The 24,598-nt window shown below is 39.7% G+C and overlaps 1 protein-coding gene across 1 annotated transcript; it reads right to left on the reverse strand.

The window, feature by feature from the left end:
- Positions 1-3,421: 3,421 nt before the first annotated feature.
- LOC139462286 (peroxisomal leader peptide-processing protease-like) lies at positions 3,422-24,503 on the reverse strand. The gene is made up of 10 exons (XM_071243901.1): positions 24,398-24,503; positions 17,420-18,228; positions 15,938-16,098; positions 10,552-10,698; positions 9,227-9,376; positions 8,288-8,409; positions 7,697-7,785; positions 6,884-6,978; positions 5,724-5,804; positions 3,422-4,014 (listed from the first exon to the last, which is right to left on the reverse strand). Exons 2-10 carry the CDS (start codon positions 18,211-18,213, stop codon positions 3,986-3,988), a joined length of 1,668 nt encoding a protein of 555 aa, XP_071100002.1. The 5' UTR covers positions 18,214-18,228; positions 24,398-24,503; the 3' UTR covers positions 3,422-3,985.
- Positions 24,504-24,598: the final 95 nt, after the last annotated feature.

Raw genomic sequence — 24,598 nt, forward strand, 5'->3', positions numbered from 1 at the left:
TTAAGCTGACACGCCGTGATATGACTGGAATACTGTTAAAAGCGGCATTAAATACAATTCACACTGACTAATAAAGGTTTCCTAAATTCCTCAAATTCTGCATATCTTGTGGGCCAAAGAAGACCCCTATCACACCCAACCCCTTTCAGATGTCACCAGGATTTGTTTATAGATGTTCAATGTTGAAGTAGTTTTCACCATGACAAACTCTAGTCTTTGACAAAATGCATTTACAGATGCAGTATTAGAATATTTCATGCAAAAGAAGTGGTATGTTTTTGCTCAGATATTGTTGGAAACACAGTCCCTTGAAATATCACTTTTCAAACATGGGACTGGTTAATAATGTGGTTGTATAAATTAAAAAAGAAATTAGTATATTTTTCAATATTAAAATGTTTATGACTTATTATAGGCCACCATAAATACTATTGTTTCAGGTAACCGACCCACCCATTCGTTAATTTGTGACCCAAATCTTTTTATCACAGCTGGAAACACCCATCAAGAAAACCATATTTAACATTTTGAAATAAAACATGGATATTTCCACATATCGTAGCTGTAGATATTTTGACCATCAGTTCTAAGCAAGTCATCTGAGTTACACATTATCAAAATATATATTTAATAAAACAAAACAAAAATACCTACCAACCCATATTTGTAGAGTCCATATTTCGTAAAGGACATGTATGTTACATTTTTACCTTATTTATATAGTGAATTACATGTATATGTATAGCTGAGTATCTCCAATTGTATCTTTTTTGTAATATAAAAACTACATATTTTTTTTCAAGTTTTTTATGAAAAAAAATTAATTGTATAGATTCTAAAAATGTTTGTACATTTCCAATGTGATATTTCTAGTATTATCAATCATGTCTTACGTGTTCTGCTTCCATTGTGTATGTACTGTGAGTACTGACGTACTTCGATGGTATTATTGGAGGGAGTGAGGGAATGGTTTTGTTCTTACCCCTAGTGCTAGGTATGGGAGTGGAATGTGGGATATTGTGTGCATCCAGTTACTTTTATCTGAAAACACTCATTCATGAGTAAGGAAGGGTCAGCGGTACCTATTTCAGGTTTTTGACACTTTCGTCAATTGTCAATTGATCTAAGTGGTCAAGGTAGGAGAAGGGACGTTGATGAAATTCAAATTTTAAAGTTTGTATAAATATTATCAGATATGTTCAAATTGCAGACAGCTAACCCAGATGAAACTCTATTGAGCTATTATTAACTTAAATACAGATGTTTAACCAGACAAGATCGAAAAATTGTTGATTACCTTTAAAAATATCTTCATGCTTTCGATGACCTTTATTATGAAGGGGAACTTTTGTTTTACTCATGGCCTATCGACCATATCTATTGATTTCCTGAACAATTTGGAGTTTATTTGTTAAAATATGAAACACTGGAGACTAATTTTGAATATGTGCCTTAAAGTCATCCATGGATATATTGAAGTTTATGCTGGATCATTTTCATCTTTTCATCCAAGGTATCTATATCATCAGTACCCTATTCAGGCCACACTGTACATTTTACGGTTTACAGATTTTACTGACAAATCAAAATACTCGCTAATGATTACTTAGTTCAATACCGTCAAATTTTTTGTGGCATACCGGTACGTTGTTTTTGTGAGTTGGTTAATTGGGGAAAAATACTAATACTGTTCAAAGGCTTTGTTCTATGAAAATCTTGCAGTGGTCAGTGACTATATATAATTAATAACTATTTAAGTAGTTGATACTGACAATTACAAAATCTTGCAAAATTCAAGTACCTTTTTTATTTGATAATTCAAAAAGATTGAGAGGCCAAGCAAATGAAACTAAACAAAAATGTTTGTCTTCTTTTTTGGGGGTCTGATTTGTCCAATCTGTAAACTGTAAAATAGAAAAGTGTCCCCTCAGTTTGTCATTCACTTATTATCACATACAGGGGCGATATAACTGATGTATAGACCAAGGTGCTGTGGCATTTATAGCTTTATCTGAATGCTTGGGCTTATACTAATAGTAACATTTAGAATGGAAATAAACATGCTGCATCATCAGTGATGCCAGTCTAACTAGATTTGTTGCTTTTTGTTGTTACTGAAATCTCACTTGGCTTTTTATGGCTGCATCCTTAACTATCATCTCCATTCTATGATATATACTCTGGACCATTTAGCTACCATTACAAAGCTTTTTTTCAGAATATAGCACAGACATCCTCATCAGCTAGAAATCAACAATCAATCAAATGCCTCGTCTAGTGGTAGACCGTCCGCCCGGAGAGCGGAAGGTCCGGGGTTTGATCCCCTGCCTCATCATACCAAAAGACATTAAAAGATGGTACTTGTTGTTACCTTGTCTTGTGCTCAGCATTAAGGGGCTGAAACAAGGACTGGTCAGCTCGGAGTCAGTATACTGTGTCTGAGTGGGGTATTCATGTTAAACTGCAGCATGGTATCTGAGTGGGCTAGCACTATAAATCAGCATCAGTCTGGACTAGTGCACACGCACACGCACACGCACACGCACACACACGTCTCTATAAAAGTGCAATAATCTTGGACGCGATGTTAAACCCCATTTTTTGGTCTCCTTACCAATATTCCATCTGTTTCCAAAAACCTATCAACCAATCCCACCCACTGATCTATTAAGTGGCCTCTTACCACCACAACAGGTCCTGTTCTTACCCATGGCTGTCTTTTTTTGGATACAGTGATACACACTGAAACACAAGGATAAAGTCGACATAACCAGTAAAAGAAATAACAAGAGTTTGCCGCTAACGTGGCTATATCCCCCACCCGTTGCAGAATTTATGACATAATTAAATCTAAACAAACCCTAACCTTTTTTTTAACTGAGGTGGAACTTGTCATGGAAATTGTAAAAAAGAGAAGAGTTTGGAATCAAGTCCATCTTGTTGGCATGGAAATGTAAAAACTAAAAAATTCTAAAATTTCTAAATAGCAAAAGGTACCAGTTCAGCATGTACTTGACAGACCTGCAAAGTTTCATAAAAAATATTGAATAGTTTCTGAGTTATGCTCCGTGACGGACGGGCAGACGGAGCCTGTTTCTATATCCCCCGCCAACTTTGTTGGGCAGGGGATAAAAACTAGAACAGGTGTTGTGTATGCTACTTGAAGCTCTCCTCAGTGTCAAGCAGTATAAAGAAAAAAGGATGAAGAAATAAGGAAAAAGACATTGTGAAAATAATTTTATCACAGATTGTATACAACAATATAATATATATATCATGAGTTCATGATAAAACATGTATAAACAAGCTAAGGAATAATCATCTTGATGTTACCCAAACAAATTTTGTCTGTATGCATATATATGACTATAAACATAGCATCTGTATATAGTTCCAGGTCTCCTGTGATAGAACCAAACCTTAAAAACTCATCACCTATATATGTACCAGTTAATCATAAAAATACTGATTAATTTAAATAACAAATAGGCATATATACTTGAACACTTGATAATTCACATTCACTATGAAATCTGACATGTTTCTGCTTATTGGCCATCACCATACAATGCACTGCTTTGATTCATGCTGGAGAGAATAAAATCAAATCAAAATAGCATGTCCCCTGTTATATTTATAAGCTAAATCAAATTTGAACTGGTCATCATAATTAACTCCTTAACTTGTCCAGAAAGTTTAATAATACCTAGCTACTGATGTAAGCTCATACATTTATGAATGGCATGTTCTGTTTGGTTGATCCAGACAGACATTCCCCAACATTTGTAATTCTTCAAAAGTAAACAAAGTAATTCTCAGCTTCTGGAGCAAGTGATATTAGAAAAATACTTGTAACAATAACTGTGAAAATCATAAATGATGTTTGATTCATCAAAAGAGCAACTGACAGCCATATTGTTGAACATCTGTGCCGTGCTGATTCTACTAAGGGGGACAACTCTTCATGCCTTGGTGAAATTTATTCTCATAAATGGCTTGTTGCTAAACAGGCATCTGAAAACAAAGGAAGCATCTTTTGACACAAGTAAATATTTTGTCCACAAATTCATATTGAATGGTATTATTGTTTGATGACTGAGCATTGAAGAATTATACATGAATAACCGATTCTCACAAACTATTTTCTGACTGCCTTGTCACATGAATACAACTATGTCATGTTACTTTGATCATTTGCAGTAGACTTCAGTGTGAGTCAGTTGAGTTTAACGCCGCTTTTAACAGTATTCCAGTCATATTACAGCGTGTCAGCTTAATGTGGGAGGAAAGCCCAAAGTGATGCAGATCTCAGACGTTTACCACTTCGGTGAAACCCACTAGCACGGGTATGGTGCTGACAAACCTAGAAACATAATCAGAGCGAACCGGGATTCGAACCCCGATCATGGGTTTCTGGCGTGCCTAAGGGACGCAACTACGCACAGCGAATCGTGGCGCCTTAGACGACTGGGCCACCCATGCCCCGCAGTAGACTTCAGATTAAATGTAAACATGCACTGATACATATTGGTCTTGGTGGTACCAGAATGTCCAGTCAACACAATTGTATAGATTCTTTGAGAAAAGGTTTGTTGTTTAATGCTGCACTCAGCAATAATCCAGCTACATGATGGCAGCGTGTAAATAATCAAGTCTGGACAAAACAATCCAGTGATTGACATTATGAGCAAAATCAAACTCCATTAGGGTATGTTGACAAGCAATGAACCAAGTCACTGAGTCTGACCACACGATCCATTTAGACCCATGAAGATCCAGGGTAGAATCGGTCTTCAGCAACCCATGCTTGCCGTAAAAGGCGAATATGCTTGTGGTAAGAGGCAACTAACGGGATCTGGTGGTCAGGCTTACTGACTTGGTTGAAGCATGTCATCGATCCCAATTGCGTGGATTGATGATCATAATATCTATCACTGGTCTGGTCCAGACTCAATTATTTACAGACCGCCATCTTATAGCTGGAATATTGCTGAGTGCGGCATTAAACAACAAACCAACCAACCAACCAACCAACCAACCAACCAACACAATCCATTTAGTCACCTCTTACAACCAACATGCTGAGGTTAACTGACTCTATAAGTCCAGTTTCCACCCGTGCCAAACTAGGCTGGAATGACTTGGCGCGATCAAAGCGCCACCAGTGGCTATTACGAGTTATGTCCCTTCTATGTCCCTCTCATTGACCATTCAGATTCCACCTCACATATAACTTGAATTTTCTTCACAGTGTAATACAAATCACATAAGGAAATAGAAATCTGGTTCCGATGACATTTCAATTAACTGCAGGCTCTGGAAAGCATGTGTTCCCCCAAATGGGCGTCGACAGATATTTTCAGAATCTTTTCATGTCCTTAATGAAGGTCCTCAAGTGATTTGATGAATTCACAAGGCAAGACCCGTTTTACAACAATATAGGTTTTGATCATCGATCAGATTGTTTTGACTGGGCACCCCCTTTTTGTTTGAAGCAAATTCAAGTGATATGAGAGGTGTATTTGTATTTGTTAAAGGGAGGGACATACAGGGGACGTAACTCGTAACGGCCACTGGTTGTGCTATGATCGAGCCATGAAATTGAAGCCTAGATTGGCAAGGGTTGAAACTGGACTTTTATATTCAGTTAACTCCCTTGCCTCAAGAAGATGCACAAGACAGGAATGAAGCGACACTTTGTGATGCAAGATCTGGGGTCTCACCTGATGCTGCTGGCGTCCCCAGAGTCCAAAGTCGGTCGATGACTGCATTCTTCAAGTTGAGGTATTTCAAAACATTAGTGTCTGAAAAATATGAAATAACTCCTCATTATGTTTGTGAGGAACAACAAATTCTGCAACTCGATGGAACTGATAGTACTCTATCATGGTATTCAAAGACCTTTGCACCAAACCCTGGGTTTGATATCGCAATTATGAGAGCTGTTTGTGCGATTCATACAGTATTCGACATAAAAAGCGCCCTGCTCTAATAAGTGCCCATGGCGATATTTGCTAATACATTGGCTAGTGAACAATCCAAATAAGCACCTTTTCCAATTGATCAATGTACACAAGACTTATTTATTCGCGTATAATACACACTCATGTGTTGTATGCACCCTAAATTATGGGGAATTTAATTCCCGGAAAAATATATCTGTCGTACATAAACATTTCAGACTGTCAGCATAAACCATGAAATTTATCTTTCAACACTGTTTTTTTCACCAAAATAATATTCTAATAAGAGACCCCTATTCCTAATTTTGAGAGCGCCCTGGGCGCTTATTACGTCGAATACGGTATTGCAATATGTATTGGGACACAAATTCAAATGTTCAAATGGTACTTCCTCATTCAATAATCCAGAATTCAGATTGCGAGAAGGGTAGTATGGATACACAAGACTAATTATGTCATCGTTATGGAATGTTACTGCAAACAGCGTGTGCTGTTTACATGGTTTAGATAGGAACCCAGTCCATCCAATGCCTCAAGATAGTAGGTATAATTAATCTAATTATATACTAATTCTTCTGTGACTGTATTGGAAAATATTGATACACAAGGGTTGGACAGCTGACAGATATACTGCAATATACCGGTATACAAGTTATATCGCCCACCCCTAATTATGAGAAACTCGTGGAAGATCCGGGGTAAAATCGTAAGAGGTGACTAACGGGATCGGGTGGTCAGGCTCACTGACTTGGTTGCTACACGTCATCATATCTCAATTGCATGGCTCGATGCTCATGCTATCAATCACTGGATTGGCTGGTCCAGACTTGATTATTTACAGACCCCCGTCACACAACTGGAAAATTGCTGAGTGAAGCGTTAAAAACAAACAAACAGTTATGAGTAATGTTATGACCTACCACCAGACTGTATATATTCTTTTAGCACCGGCCACACAGTGATGAGGGGTACACACATGTTGACATGGGGGAAACTCGCACCTGTGTCCGTGTCCCTGTATCAATACACAAGTGTGCCACAGGTCAATCTTGGGGTCTATCACATTCAGTTTTACTTGGGGACACCTCCCTGTCTGAAGATCTGAGGACACCTCCGTAGAGGGTCACATAGGTGAACTCTGAAGACTTTGACTGACCAATCAAAATGAAGGATGCATGGGTACTTCACCCAATAAGATTCTGCTTCAGTTTTTACCTCAATGCAGAAATTTTAATTGTGGAAAAAGAATTCCACCACAGAACATAACATCCCCGACAGTACACCATTTTGGGTGTAGCTGCCATAGTACCCAGAAACAGCAGGGTGTATAAATATCCACAACTTAATGGAACTGATTTATGTTTTTCATTTAGAACTTGCAGGTCATATTGCTTTTTGTGATACAGAAATCTGACATGCTTGTCTGATTGCTGCTTTCTCTCATTACGAGAATTTGGAAGGCTTGATGCTGATTGGCTGATTGGGAATTTCACATGTTACAAACTCCTACAGCCGTGTCGACAGATCTTCAAGCAGAAATATCATATCAAAGTAAAAGATCTTTTTTTACAGACTTTGATTTCAGATCAGATTTCCTAAACAAAGTTCTAGTTAATGTATAGAGAGTTTAATATACAAAATGTTGTCAAGATTACAGTACATGTTTACAATTCTTTTATCATACTTTCCAATATGAAAACACATAATTTTATCAATTAAGCCAGACAACATACTTGGCATTACAGACGACGATTCCCAGGAGACGTCCCTGGCCATCCACGACTGACCCACCGCTCGCACCTGGGTGGACGGCACATGTTGTCTGAAACAGGCGCCATCAGTCTACAGTCACCAACAGTCTATAGTCACCAATAATTAGAGTTACCAGCAGGCAGTCATGAACAGACAGACAGTGAGCTGCAGACGGTCACTAACAAACAGTCAGACAGTTACCAACAGACAGCGAGCAGACATTCAGGCAGTCACCAGTACAGAGTCAAAAACAGTCAGACAGTTACCATCAGACAGTTACCAACAGATAGTTACCATCAGACAGTTACCAGTAGATAGTCACAAACAGACAGTCACAAACAAACTATTAGACAGTCAACCACAGACAGCAATCAACACACTGTCACAAACAGACAGTCAGGCATTAAAGACAGACAGACTGAAAATCAAATGCAGTCATCAGAAGACAGCCCCAAGCAGACAAACACCAGCAAACTACAGGTAACATTGTTTTACAGTTGTTTAAGCAATATGTTTTTGGACACATTTCAAATAAAGTAAATTATTTGAGGAGATTAATTTGTGAATCTCACCTGAATCATGACTGGAATATTGTTCACCTTGACCACCTTGGATATAACGCCAGAGGTCACAGAAGGGTGAAGGTCAAGCTCTTCACCAAACGAAGCATGGCCCACAACATAAACTCTAGACCCTTCAAATAAGAAAAGCAATCATAGTACACGGCTCTGTAGCTCTGACATGAAAACCTAGTTGCACCAGACAAAACCAGGTTGCACCCTGATACTGAAGATTTATGAAAATTGAAACTTGCACATAATCTTGAAATATCCACAGTTTGATGCCAAGCTCCATCGCGAACTGATCTGTACAATGCATAGTTCACAACTCTTTAGAATTTGTGTCAAAGTGTAAGAGTAGGGATGTGTTTTAAGGAAGGGAATACCCCCGTAACTTTCCAGTTCTTAAAAATAAATTGCAGCCAGACAGCCATACGACCAAGTCTACCATATTGCCAGTCAAGGAGGTTTAAAAGTTGCCAGTCCAGAAATATTTTCACTTTGGACTGTGTATACTCAAGTATCAGTCACGTACAGTCAGGCAGGAGGGGAACTATGGTATTATACCACCTTTAGCAATATTCCAGCCAGGGACATCAGACGTGAGCTTCACACAATGTACCAAGGAATCGAACTTGGACGTTCGGCATCACGAATGAACACTTAAACTAACAGGCGACTCATTGCCGGATCAATATTGGAAATCATTGCAGTCATCAAGAAACTAGGGGGAAAAGAGCCATATACCATATAGTAAAGAACACCCATTTTTTTCATATTACCATAATTCATATGTTATGCCATGACAGATTACCTATAATAATAGGAAAGAATTGGGTGTTCTTTAACTTCTTTTGAGTAGTATATAGTAGGATATATCCTGGCTGGGATGATATGAGGTGTTTTTGAATGCTCGGTACGTAGGACTGACAGAAAACTACATGAATCTACCTTCTGTTGGATAAGCTAAGGGGGGACAACTCTTGTGTGCTTCCAGTCCGGTGCATGAGAGAAGGGCCAGGTCAAACTGTGTCCCTGTGGGACTCTTGTACAGAACCTGACACTGCTGCAGTAGGCTGTGTGGTGCTGACCGCAGCTGGACTGCAACAATTAATCAATACATCAGATTATAGAAATTATATTAAGAAATAAGAAATTTGGAATATGCCCAACAATAAAAGTAACATGTTCTTTTTTGTACCAGATTATCATGTTGTGATTTTTAAGAAGCAAAAAACTCCCAACTCCTCTTTTTCTTCGAAGATTTAAATAGTACCTGTGTAGATTTGGCCAAAGATGGACCTCATTTGTTTAAAAAATATTTAAATGTTATGTGATGACCTTTACAAAAGTAATTACAAATTATCATGTATATTCATTCACAGAGAAGAGCAGTTTGAAATGGAATGTAAATACGAGGGTCGTTTTTCATTTTGACCACAATACTCACAAACACAACCCTTGTGTATTTAACAGGTGCTTGGTTGTGAACACAGTTGCAGACTGACCAATCCACATCATTGTATCCAGTATTCATTTTCAGTTTTACATTTCAATAAATTGGGTACACTTGTAAAATGTCAGGAGTTTGTGGGTGACATTTCAATTTTTCTGTTTTGGTAATTTATATTTTTAGACCCGTAAAAAATACCTAATCAGGGACCCATTCCAGTAGGCAAATGTAACTTCCATACTTTGATATTGACTTATGATAGTTGTGAAGCTAGGACGATCGTAACTTCCATACTTTAATATTGACTTATTACAGTTGACACTCACTTTCAACAGTTGTAGCTTTAAGACGAATGTAACTTGCAAACGTTTTGCCAAGACGATTTCAACGTGCAAACTGGGGCGGTCGGGTAGCCTAGTGGTTAAAGCATTCAGTCATCACACTGATGACCCGGGTTCGATTCCCGACATGGGTACAATGTGTGAAGCCCATTTCTGGTGTTCCCCGCTGTGATATTGCTGGAATATTGCTAAAAGCGGCGTAAAACCATACTCACCCACTCACTCAACTTGCATACTTTGGACTTGTGACATAGTGCTAAGATGATCGTAACTCCCATACTCAACAGTTGTTCTGCTAAGACCATTTTTATGGAAGGGAGACCAGGTCCTACTTACACAAAGTCATCTCAGGGATACAACTATTGTAAGTACATGTTAAAAGCATGGGAGGTACATCTGTGTTAGGACCAAATAAGACTGCTTTATGTAATTCCGTGTATTCCCCTAAGTGCAGAGGGTGTTCCGAGTACACATGAAGTTACCTGGATGTTTCTGGGAATCCTTGATGACGTGTGAACACGTGATGACCAATCCCCGGCCTTGACCAAGTATGACCCCTGAACCCCAAGAAGGTCCGACCTTCAGCAGGGGAACTTGTTCCAGGGTCAAGGACATATTTTTCATCATTCCTATCAAGGAAAAATAATGACCATTAGGGTGAATGTTTTGTATTGTTTGAATTTATGTCTCTTATAACGAATCATAATATTTCAAAGATTTGTAATTTGTTATCTATAAGCATTGTAATTCCTGATGAAGTATATTGATCCCCCAATTCAGTTATAGTTTGATAGTTAAACCCTGGAGTCAGCACTATTCAAGCCAATATTCGACCTGTAATATGTCATTCTAGAACAGTGAAGCAAGGTGAGGTGAGGTGAAATTGGGTTTAATGTCGTGTCCAAGATTATTGCACTTATATAGCGACGTGCATGTACGTGTTTGTGTAACTGCTTGTACTAGTCCGGACTGATGCCGATTTATAATGCTAGCCCACTGGGATACCATGCTGCAGTTTAACATGAATACCTTACTAAGACACAGTATACTGACTCCGAGCCGACCAGTCCTTGTTTTAGCCCTTTAATGCCGAGCGCCAGACAGGGTAACAACAAGTACCATCTTTAATATCTTTTGGTGTGACACGGCCGGGGATCAAACCCTGGACCTTTCGCTCTCCGGGCGGACGCTCTACCACTAGACCACGGAGGCGGTACAGTGAAACAAGAGATTCATCTTATGAATCATCAGGGTACGAGACAATCAACCATGCCACCAAGCCTGAGCACTTGATGTATTTTAGTCGCCTCGTGTAACAAGCCTACGTGGCTGGGGACCTTGTCTGACCCAGACTCCCCATGGGGCTCAGTCAGTGTGTAGCTGACATAATATAAAAGATAAATGAGTTCGCATTCATAGAACAACATAAGCTCACAAAGCTTTTATGTAGCTTGACAAAAAGACGATAGATAACACCATAATCCCTGTTTCATCTATGTCATGTAAGCCTGTAAATAACATGTCAGGCCATGTCAGGCATGAACAACATGTCAGGCCATCCATCCATCCATCCATCCATCCATCCAGTCATTCGTTCGTTTAGTGATTTAGTTTGTTTAGTGAGAGAGTTGGGTTTAACAACATGTTGAACAGTATTCCAATACATCTCGAATCTTGATGTGGGAGGAAACGATGAAGTGATCCTGGTCTGAAGACATTTACATTTACCACTTCGTGGAAACCCACAAACCTAGAGACAATATCAGAGTGAGTGAGTGAGTGAGTTTGGTTTTACGCCGCTTTTAGCAATATTCCAGCAACTTGCGGTGGGGGACACCAGAAATAGGCTTCACACATTGTACCCATGTCGGGAATCGAACCCGGGACTTCGGCGTGGCGAGCGAACGCTTTAACCACTAGGCTACCCGACCTCCCCCTAAACAAAATCAGAGCGAACCAGGATCTGAACCCACATCATAGGTCTCCGGTGTTCCCAAGGGAAGCAACTCTCCACAACAAATTAGACCACTGGGTCATGCATTCTCCTGTCAAGTCACATAGTCTCACTACCTGAGCCATGTGACTCTTACCACAAGCGCAGGTTACTGGGACCAATTCTACACCAGCATCTAACACGGACAAACAAAAAAATCATAAAAAAACACATTCAACCTGCAATTGTCTAAATCTTCACATTAAGCCCAAAACAAGTTTCTTCGTTTGTTGCAATATGACCGCAGACTGTAATAATCAAATCTGGATGAGACAATCCAGTGATTGATATCTTGAGCATCAATCTATGCAACTGGGATATGATGACATGCATCAAGCAAGTCACTGAGCCTGACCACCCGATTCCGTTAGTCGCCTCTAACGACAAGCCTAGTCGCCCCCTACAGCAAGCATGGATTGCTGAAGACCAATTCTAACCCAGATATTTATGGGTAGCATTCACTCAAGAAGATAGATATACTACAATTGCGACAGTGTACTGATATAATGAAATGTGTGATCTCCTTGACAACTTTTAGTGTGACGACCATCGGTGAAGCGAAAAACAAGTCCCAAAGTATTAATTGACCTTATTAAAATATGTTTATGTTTTTGTAAGTGTTAAAAGTTCAGAAATCTATAGAGCATTGGTATCATGTCAAAATGGATATCAAGGACAAAATCACTGAGGTAAAAAAAAATAAGTACTTGTATTTCAGTTAATATGTTTTTTTTCTTAGTTTTAAATTTTTTTGGACATCATTTAACAGAGATAGATTGTTAGAACTGATGCTAATTGCAATTTTTCTTGACAACACCCCCAAAATTCCATATGTGATCTTTTATTTTTGCCTAAATGAAAATAGAATAACCGCTTCAGTGTCTCAGCTACGTGTATTGTTGTTTCAGAGGAGATGTAAAAAATGTAAAAGTATATTGCCAACGTGCACTAACTCGACCTAATAATTACACACAATGAATATTTGAATACTGCACTGTGTACATGAAATTCTATATTCAATATGTCCTGTCCAAGTAAAGGTAGTTGCTTTCAACCAGTTTATAATCAACTCACATGACTGGTTCATTTATGCCTTTTCTGATGGTATTTGTACTTATTTTCCAGTACTGAACATTATCCCGATTAGTTATTGGGGGAGTTATTGCTATACTTTGGAAAAAATCCTTTTTGAAATATTGATGCGGAATTAAAACATAAACTGATACTTTTGTAGACGTATCTTGTGTTGTATTGTTGGAGTATATTTGCGATGCATGCCCCAATAATTTGCAGATTATTTACAGAGAAATTATTTCTAGTTGTGTGTCAACAGTAAGTCAGCAAGCCACCATTGATTATACATACAGCAGGCCTTATGCAAAATCCCTAGGCTTAGGCTTATGCTAAGTCTACTCTATTCATGGATTACGTTAATGTGTTTGGCAAACAGTGAACATGCCATTAATAGGCTGGCAATGTCACAACTACAAAGCACTCCATGGTCTGTCACTCCATGGTCTGTCACTCCATGGAATGTTTGAGAGCGGAAGGTCGATGGTTTGAACCACTGGTCGCATCATGCCAAAAGATTTTAAACGCAATATTAAACCCCACTTCCCCACTCAGACACAGTACACTGACTCCGAATCTGGCTCTGTTTTAGCCTCTTAATGCCGAGCACCAGGCAGAGTAACAACAATACCATCTTTTATCTTCTTTTAGTATGGCATGGCCAGGGATCGAACCTCAGACCTTCTGCTCTACACCCCACTCTACCACTAGACCGCAGAGACGGTCTGGTACCACTAGACCACGGAGAAGGTCTGTTATCTCAGTGAACTAACACTATAAAGACACTAAAAGATGGTACTTGTTGTTACCTTGCCTGGCACTTGGCATTAACGGGGATAAAACAACAACTGGTCGGCACTAAGTCAGCATACTGTGTCTGAGTGAAGTATTAAAGTATCCATTTTAAACTGTGGCATGGCATGGGTTTGACGTCGCATTCAAGATTGTTGCATTTACATAGCGACGTGCATGCATGTGTATGTGTGTGTGGCTGCTTGTACTAGTCCGGACTAATGCTGATTTTATAGTGCTAGCCCACTGAGATACCATTCCGCAGTTTAACATGAATACCCCACTCAGAGGCAGGATACTGACACCGAGCCAGCCATTCCTAGTTTGGGCAGGGTAACAACAAGTACCACCTTTTAACATCTTTTGGTACGACACGGCTGGGATCAAACCCCAGACCTTCCACTCTCCAGGCAGATGCTCTACCACTAGACTATGGAAATGACCTGGTATCTCAGTGAACTAGCACTATAAAACCACCTAGGTCTGGACTAGTAAAAGCAGCCACATACACACACATGTATGTTCACATGGCTTTAGGGGCGGTCGGGTAACCTAGTGGTTATGGCGTTCGCTCGTCATGCCGAAGACACGGGTTCGATTCCTGACATGGGTACAATGTGTGAAGCCCATTTTTGGTGTCCCCCGCCGTGATATTGCTGGAATATTGCTAAAATCGGCGTAAAACCATACTCACTAACTCACATGGCTTTACAAGTGCAAAAACTCCCAACGCAAGGTAAAACCCCACTTCACCCCAACACAAGCAGGATCATGCAAGGGTACTTCGAGTCAAACAGTTTGAGCCAGCAAGGAGAAAGGTTTGCAGGAGGACTACAGTGCATGATTCGAGTCAACGCGACACATTAACAAACACACGTACTGAATGAACTCCACGCTGTGTCATACATCGCTGTAGTCTGCTTAACACTGGAAATTGATTCTTACATTACACTCGGAACATAACGCAAAAAAATGTGACGTTTACACAACCAGCAAAATCTCTTGAAATCATATACAATTCAAACATTGCATATTTTTTAATTAGACCAGACCAATTTGATGACTTGTTTACCAGATCTCTCACTTTACAGTTACACTGACATTTTGACTGTGTTTGTTCTCTCTTATGTTCACGCAGACTTCACCAGGAGCAAACAGAAAACACTTTGCCCCGTAAAACAATACCTCAAAAAGGAGGTGTGTATGACTCACAAGAAAATATGGTAATAGTTTTTTTAATGTTTGTTGTTTCACGCCGCACTCAGCAATATGCCAGCAATATGACGGCAGTCTGTAAATAATAGAGCCTGGACCAGACAATCCAGTGATTGACATCATGTGCATCAATCGATGTACCGGTAATTGGGACATGATAGCATGCATCTACTAAGTCAGTAAACCAGACCACTTGATCCCATTTGTTGTCTCGTAAGACAAGCATGGGTTGCTGAAGACCAGTTCGTAATATTATTTTTTCCTCGTCTTGACCCTGGTATATTGGGATAAAAATCTCAGAAACAGAAATATAATTCACCTGGCCTTAAAGTGCATTTTGTAAATGGTTCTATGTATCTAATATCCATTTACAAAAATTGATACAAAAATATGTTTACTTTTTCAAATGTGTACACTTGTACTGTCAAATCATTAGTTCACATGGTTGGACATCAATATTCACATGGTCGGACATCAATATTCACATGGTCAGACATCAATATTCACATAGTCGGACATCAATATTCACATGGTCAGACATCAATATTCACATGGTCGGACATCAATATTCACATGGTCAGACATCAATATTCACATGGTCGGACATCAATATTCACATAGTCGGACATCAATATTCACATGGTCAGACATCAATATTCACATGGTCGGACATCAATATTCACATGGTCAGACATCAATATTCACATGGTCGGACATCAATATTCACATGATCAGACATCAATATTCACATGGTCGGACATCAATATTCACATGGTCGGACATCAATATTCACAAACCTGAACCTTGCTGCCTCTTCCTCAACTCAACGTCATAGTCGACTAGTTTGTTCAAGCGTGGAATGCTGCCTAGTACTTCATGTATTGAGCAAGCCAAGGAAAAGCCGATCCACTCCCCATTCTTCCAACACATTGACGATACAACTATACCGCTCAAATGTCTGGAATGGAAGAAATTACAACCTGGAACATATTGTCATCTGTAGCAGGGATTAATTTAGACATTCGGCCTCAAGTCAGCAGCAAATGTCAGTAAACATTACTAATTTGAATGAAAAATTTCCCAATTCCTAAGAAATTTACAAAAAATGGAACTGAAAAAAAATCCATTTTTGAACAATATCACAATTATTTCCAATTTGCCTGCCAAAGGCATTTAGTTAGGAATCTCTCCTATAGGTTTACAGGTAGACAGCTAGGGAGACCAGGGCTCCAGACAATGTTTAAAGCCATTGAGTATTGACCCACGTTAACATTCACACTGAGAATTGATAGTTTTCTTTGGGTATACAATATGGTAAATTACGTTTATAATGAACACTCTTAAAAGTGATGGCTATAGCAAACTTAATTTCTTTGTCCTGGCCATTTGCTGTATTAGTGAGTGAGTGAGTTTGGTTTAACGCCACTTTTAACAGTATTCCAGTTATATCGCGGCGTGTCAGCTTAATGTGGGAGGAAAGCCCGAAGTGATGTTGGTCTCGGACGTTTACCACTTCGGTGAAACCCACGAGCACGGGTATGGTGCTGACAAACCTAGAAACATAATCGGGGCGGACCGGGATTTGAACCCACAATCATAGGTTTCTGGCATGCCCAAGGGACGCAACTCTGCACAGTGAATCACGGTGCTTTACATGACATGGCCACCCGTGACCCCGTTTGCTGTATTAATGCTTATAAGGAACTACAGTTATAACAAACCAAAATTAGTGGTCCCTTTGAGTTTGTTATAAACGTAGTTTACTGTACAGCGTTTACTCCCTTGGGACTGGTCTTTTGGGTATTTAAATATAATTCTGCTTGGCTGTTTCAGGTGATTTCTAATTTCCATCTTATCATGCGCTGCAAATAAATTGTCAGGATAATTCTCAATTAAAGTTTTCTATGCAAACTTGCTGTCACAATTTTCAGAGTCATCAGGTTCCTCCCATCACTACTTACTGTCGGTGTGTGCTATTGAACTGGCCACTAGAACACGTAAGTAGAGACAGATGAAGCACATATCCATCTTACTACTCGTTGCGGATCACCCGCTACCCCTTTCTTCACAATGGTAAGCGGCAGTGGGCAAACCTCATACATAGTCATACTGAGTTGGTTGTCAGGACACACCACTTAACTCATCCTGGCTTACCAGAAGGTTTATATACTTGTCATGCAAGGTGTACGCAAACAACTTGGGTTAGGGGGATTTATTGTGCATTTATTTTGTAAAATAATGTTTTATTTCTGAGACCAAATTTGTCTAGGTATTATTACCTTGAGTCATCGCCTCCAAGGGTACACAGCGGCCCTCCCTCAGAACCTGGGATACAGCGAGCATCAGACAAAATTAAACAATGATTTCTCCCTGCAAGGTTGCTGATGATCCCCTTGCTTACAGAATTCAGCATTATTTCTGGAAACAGGTTTGCAAAAGGTGTTGCGAGGAGCTCCACGGGTTCCCCGATCCGACAGCACTGGGTTGAACATACTCTCATGACTGAATTATAACTATTCCACCGCTTCAGCTGGACCAAAACAAAATAAGGCAATAATTTGTAGACCTGCTCGTCCTCTCTGTCTACAGATTCATCTTTTGGCACATTTGGACTTGACGTGGACCCGGAGTCTTTAGAACTGTCAGCAAATTTCCAGTTCCCTTCCGGCATTAACTGTTTCATCGCCTGTTCGAACCTTGAACACTTAAACACGGACCGTAATTTTGCAGTGTGGATTGTTTGTTTAGGGCATTTTTCGTGAATGTTTGTATTTACTAAAGCTGTTTTATAGTTCTTCAAAGAATAGTCCGCTGTTTGGGAGGTATGTTTAAGTGTTTCCAAAATAACCTCAATGTTGACATTTAAGATACCAGAAAGGTTGGTCTGTTGTTTGGAACATGATTCCAGTTCTCTGAGAATCTCCGGCTTATTGAGAAGAAACGGTGCCAGAACTGCTGAGTGGGCGATGACGTAACCATGGCGAGTGTCAATAATAACGCCACATCCAGTGCCTTCAGTTTGACAGGTTGGAGACTTAGCGGTCAACACACAGGCTCGGACGGTGTCCTCCATTGTGGTCAGCTAGACCTGCAATACATAAACAGCCAATGTTATGTCCTTCGTGTTATCCTCGATGATCCAGAGTAAATCTCTGTTCTATTGTGACAAATACCACGGACCAATCTCTACCAAAGCTTTGTTTTGGGTCTGATTTGAATAGAAACGCTGATAACAATGACCATTCATTCAGATTCCCCTCACAAGGCGAGATACAAATGTTTTGGTTTTTGGGGTTTTGTTTGTTGTTTAACGCCGCACTCAGCAATATTCCAGCTATATGACGGCGGTCTGTAAATAATCGAGTCTGGACCAGACAATCCAGTGATTGATAACATGAGCATCGATCCATGCAATTGGGATCGATGACATGCATCAACCAAGACAGCGAGTCTGACCACCCGATCCTGTTAGTCGCCTCTTACGACAAGCATATAGTCGCCTTTTACAGCAAGCATGGGTTGCTGAAGACCTATTCTACCCCGGATCTTCACAGGCCTAGATGAGATACAAATGTACTATGCCACAGTTATACATGAACACCCTACACACTATACTATACCCCTGAAGATCCGGGGTAGAATAGGTCTTTAGCAACCCATACTTGTCATAAGAGGAGACTAACGGGATCGGGTGGTCAGGCTCGCTGACTTGGTTGATGCAATATTCCAGCTATATGACGGCAGTCTGTAAATAATCGAGTCTGGACCAGACAATCCAGTAAATAATATCATGAGCATCAATCTATGCATTTGGGATCGATGACATGCTTTAACCAAGTCAGCGAGCCTGACCACCCAATCCTGTTAGTCGCCTCTTACGACAAGCCCTCGTTTCGCACCATAGTGTACTATTGAGTGTGTATAATGGTGGAGTTTTCATAATCAAGGTGGTAAAAAATTGTGCCAAATCATTTTGGAAAGCTGATATCTGATTGGTTCAAGAACCTGTGCATCCATCTTTCAGACTGGGCAGTCAAAGTTTGCTCAGAGTTCACTCCATAGGCTTCCTATGGAGGTGTGCTGAGATCTTCACGTAGAGAGGTATTATTTTAATGAGAAGAATCAGGATCATTTATCAGCCACCCGTGCCCCCTAGTGGAATTGTGAGAGCGAGTGACGGTTTGTATACAATGCAGTCAGCAATGTTCCAGCAATGTCATGGCAGCCTGTAATTGCGTAACGTGAGGTGAAATGGGACTTGACATTCATTCAAGATCATTGCACCTACGTAGTGACATGGATGCACAATATGTGTCTGGCTGCTTGCAATGGTCCGGAATAATGCCAGTTATATAGTGCTAGCACACTCAGATACCATGTTTTTACATGAATACCCCACTCAGACACAGTATATGGACTCCATGCCAACCAATCGTTGTTTTAACCCATTAATGCCCAACGCCAGGCAGGGTAATAACAAGTACCAATTCTAACAACTTTTAGCATGATGATGGACAGGGAATCGAACCATCGATCTCACCCTCTCCAGGCAGACACTCTTTCCACTAGACCAATGAGGTGGTCCATGCAAGTTCAACATAAAGTAGTTGTAATAACCACTTGTCAGTCAGGCCAGATGGAGCATGGAGTATTCCATGATAAACAAGCGGATATTAAGAATCATGACTTAAGTGAGGTGAAATTGGGTTTAACGTCGCGTCCAAGATTATTGCACTTATATAGCGACGTGCATGCACGTGTATGTGTGTGTGTGGCTGCTTGTACTAGTCCGGACTGATGCCGATTTATAGTGCTAGCTCACTGAGATACCATGCCGCAGTTTAACATGAATACCCCACTCAGACACAGTATACTGACTCCGAGCCTACCAGTCCTTGTTTTAGCCCCTTAATGCCGAGCGCCAGACAGGGTAACAACAAGTACAATCTTTTAACGTCTTTTTGTATGACGCGGCCCGGGATCGAACCCTGGACCTTCCGCTCCCCGGGCGGACGCTCTACCACAGGACCACGGAGGCGGTCGAACCATGACTTAAGAATCATGATATTTTATTTGATATTTAATAGGGGGCATGGGTGGCTCAGTCGTCTAAGGCACCATACCCGTGCTCGTGGGTTTCACCGAATGGTAAACGTCTGAGACCTGCATCACTTCGGGCTTTCCTCCCACATGAAGCCGACACGCTGCGATATAACTGGAATACTGTTAAAAGCGGCGTTAAACCCAACTCACACACTCACTGATATTTAATATGTGATGTAGGCAAATATCATGACATCCCCAGGATAAAGGCCAATGAATTTAAACGTGAAGGTGTTTTTTACATAACATGAGGTGAGGTGAAATCGGGTTGAACATTGCGTCCAAGATTATTGCACTTATATAGCAATGTGCATGTACGTGTATATGTTTGTGTGGCTGCTTGTACTAGTCTGGACTGTACCGATTTATAGTGCTAGCACACTGAGATACCATGCCGCAGTTTAACATGAATACCCCACTCAGACACAGTATACTGACTCCAAGCCGACCAGTCCTTGTTTTAGTCCCTTAATGCCGAGCGCCAGACAGGGTAACAACAAGTACCATCTTTTAATGTCTTTTGGTATGACGCAGCCGGGGATCAAACCCCGGACCTTCCACTCTCTGGGCGGACACTCTACCACTAGGCCACGGAGGCAGTCTTACATAACATGAAGAAACAAAAGCATGTAAATCCATGTACAGCCAATCAACCCTGAATGCCCCAAAACTCTCCCATCAGAAACATGTTGGTTGGTTGGTTGGTTGGTTTGTTGTTTAACGCCTCACTCAGCAATATTCCAGCTATATGACGGCGGTCTGTAAATAATCGAGTCTGGACCAGACAATCCAGTGATTGACATAATGAGCATCGTTCCACGCAATTGGGATCGATGACATACATCAACCAAGTCAGCGAGCCTGACCACCCGATCCCGTTAGTCCCCTTTTACGACAAGCATAGTCACCTTTAACGGCAAGCATCGGTTGCTGAAGACCTATTCTACCCCGGAATCTTCACGGGTCCCGAAACATGTATCATTAACCATTTCGCCTTGACCAACTCAGGCCACAGATGACCACACACATGCCCAATGCAGAACAACATTGACACAGAAAAGTCTGTAGCTGCCTTGATAACAAAGTCAACATCACTTCCGATTGTAAACCACAGTCCCACAGGGCAAGTCACAGAGGCCGACTACTTGATTAGTTGGCTCCCAACACAAACACCAGGTACTGGGGACCCAGGGCTCGATATAAGAAACTTGATTTAACTTGCACCAGGTGCATGTTGACATGAATTCCTAGTTGCACCAGACGAAAACAGGTTGAACCAGACAAAAAAATAAAACAGGTTGCACCCTGATACCATACATTTATGAAAATTGAAACGTGTACTTGATCTTGGAGTACCTTCAGTTTGATGTCAAGCCCAAGAAAGCATCATAAGTTATACATAACACAGGCATTATTTATGTAGAATGGTAAAAGTATTGAATGTGTTCAAAAACCCTGCTACGTAAGGGTTAGGCATATTTGAAAGATAAGGACATGCATGTGGTGCTAAGGTTACATTTTCAATACTAGATTGCTTGGCGCACGTCTTATACAACTAAATTAAGACCTGGGACCTCATCTTTGACTGTCCAGGAACTATATCTCCATTTTATTATGATAAACACCCTAGACATGTTGTCCATTAAATATTCACTTTCAATCTCTCTATCACTAACTATGCACAGTATTTCTCTCACAAGTGTAATATTTATTGGATGGTTATTTTTTAGTGTCATGTTATCTAAATTTGTTGTGAAAGCAAACCATGGTGGAAAATGAGTTTGTTTGTTGTTGAATACCACACTCAGAACTGTATGACAGTGGTCTGTATATTTATATTTCCCACTGATCATTATGATGACATATGCAAGCTCTATTGAATAAGGTCATCATTAAGCATATTTTAAATAAGTGACCTTGACCTTCCTTTAATGCATATCAACATCCTCAAAAACATTACCAGTAGGTGTCAAATAACAAGTCAGACATGAAGAGTTAGCACATATTGAGACTGACTTAATTTTGATCAGGGAATGGGGGATCTAGGATTCCAAACTCAGTGCTAATAGCAGGCAAATTGAGACAAAATTTGATATTTTGTTCAAAACTGGGAGTTTGTTTTCAGTTCTTATTTTCCTAAATTCAGAAATATTTTCAAATTGCAGTATAACCTTGTATTCAATGCAACAATGTAAAAGTAAGCATTTTAGCCTCTTCCTCTTTATAGGGCCTTTACCAGTGAAGTACAAGTCACTTTCATAAAGATATAACATTAGTCATAACACTAACAGCATGTATTGGGAAATATTTAATTCTATTTTTTTAATTTTACTGATATTTACTGCTGACTTGGGGCCAAATATCAGTATCAGAGCAGACCTAGATACATCTGTGTAGATAGCTTTCATGCAAGATATTTCAAAACTTTCTAACTGTAAATATACTTCACTTAAACACGGATTCTGTACAATGTTAACACATCATCAAAACATTTCAAAACAGTACGTCCAATGTGTTTCAGATGATAAGAGTCAGGTTTAAAATCTATTTTTCACTTTGAAGTGTACGTATTCTAGAGTAATTTTCCACATATCCATGGGGGCACCAACAGTGATTTAGTCTGAAATTTTTTAATGTACTGCGACATAATTTCTGTCAACATTTCACAACAGTGGGTTAAAAAGGGTGCTTAACATACCTTATCCACCGGTTACTCTGCACTACCTCTACGTACTTTCATTTCCAGTTAACAATCTTGACAAAATACATTTTAATGGCAGCCATACAGAAAATCTTGATTTCAGGTGATGTCATGAAGCAGTTATATAAATTGAGATTGGATCCAAACAATTTACATCTTGTGGGATGCAGACCCACATGGCTATTTGAATTATTACATTTATCAACATTATCATAGATTGCATGTTCAGGGTTCAGTGGGAGACTTTCATCACTCAATTTTATCATATTATGTGAGTATGTGCAATGATAAGCGTTCTTGGAAATTAAGAGAAACGTGTTCTCAGAAGATATGAAATAACACTATTTGATCTTCAAAGCGTAGAATCTGCCATCACAACTTCTGATGCAAAGTGTCAAATTATCTGGAAAATGCTAGGCAGAGACACCTTAAAATACACACATCTTCTGAGACACACTATAATACACACATCTTCATACAAACGTTTAACATAACTGTAAGGATGACAGAATCATTAAATGAATATATAATCTCCCAAGAAGTGAAATACATAATTGCTGTTATAATATTAAATGAAACATTATACTGCTTCGGCCATTCCTAAAATGCCATTATAAATAATATATTCAGAACAATTTACCTTTTGAAAGAAGAGTCATAGTAATGGATATAGGCAATTGCCCTTAAGAGAATATAAGAGCCATGGTTCTTAGGGATAACAAGTGCACCCTGACACAAGAAATACGCATATCTGACACACTGTGTTGAAATTATGCAATTACATTTCTTCATGCAAGTCATTCAGTCTGTTATGTCGTTAATAATTTAAAAAATACAAAAAACCTATTGACATTCTGTGAATATTTAAACCAACGTGCACACAATTTTAAGGATATTATGTATTGTAAAAAACAAAACACGTTGAGGGGGAAATCGCATACGTAGAAATAAGGCGGTGTTGTGAAGTATGGTCAACTCTTGGAAACCATCTCTAATTGCAACATACTTCACGTTCTGCTAAAACTAAAGATTAACATACGTTTTCGATATAGAACTTATTAAAAATCTACGTTACAAGTGTTTTGTACCTACTGTGTGACTACTAGTGTTCGCTTTGATAACTAGATCACGTCTATGCTTGTTTGGTGAGGGGGGCGTATTCACTCACACGTACGTTTATTTGTCGCATTGTGGATGTTTCTCACACAAGAAACACTTCGTGACTAAAAGAATTTACAAAGATTGATAATACTTTACTTAGACAAGCATTTTCGAGATGATTTATTTGGAAATGTGAAATTGTTTAAAGTACAAACTGTTATCACGTCCGATATGGCAAAAATAACAACACAGTGCACGTGTCACAATGTTTACTTCCGTGTGTAAAACGTAAGCAAAATGTGTGTATCGACGGGCACCTGTCAGCATTTCAACAAAATATAATATTTCCTACATGTGACTGGAAGCATTAAACGTTGTCTTCAGAATAACTAACATTCCTTCCGTGGACACCTAAAAGGCTTTCAACAGCTGTCTAGATGAGGTGTGTCCTACGTTACTTGTCCACCCTCGACTGCTATAAATGGCTATTTGCATTGTCATTTGCTCCCGGTACGAGGTCACGCGGTGTGACGTCAGAGGATTTTGCGTACAC

Source organism: Haliotis cracherodii, unplaced genomic scaffold, assembly GCF_022045235.1.
Source record: "Haliotis cracherodii isolate W230 unplaced genomic scaffold, xgHalCrac1.p SCAF_15, whole genome shotgun sequence".
Lineage (NCBI taxonomy): Eukaryota > Metazoa > Mollusca > Gastropoda > Lepetellida > Haliotidae > Haliotis > Haliotis cracherodii.

Excerpts from the sequence above, each read along its gene's own strand:
- LOC139462286 (XM_071243901.1), bottom strand. The coding sequence starts at position 18,213 with ATGGAGGACACCGTCCGAGCCTGTGTGTTGACCGCTAAGTCTCCAACC. Across the intron at positions 16,099-17,419 it reads CTTGGAGGCGATGACTCAAG|ACATTTGAGCGGTATAGTTG; the intron begins GTAATAATACCT and ends CTTCCATTCCAG. Across the intron at positions 4,015-5,723 it reads GGGGACGCCAGCAGCATCAG|ATGCCTGTTTAGCAACAAGC; the intron begins GTGAGACCCCAG and ends CTTTGTTTTCAG.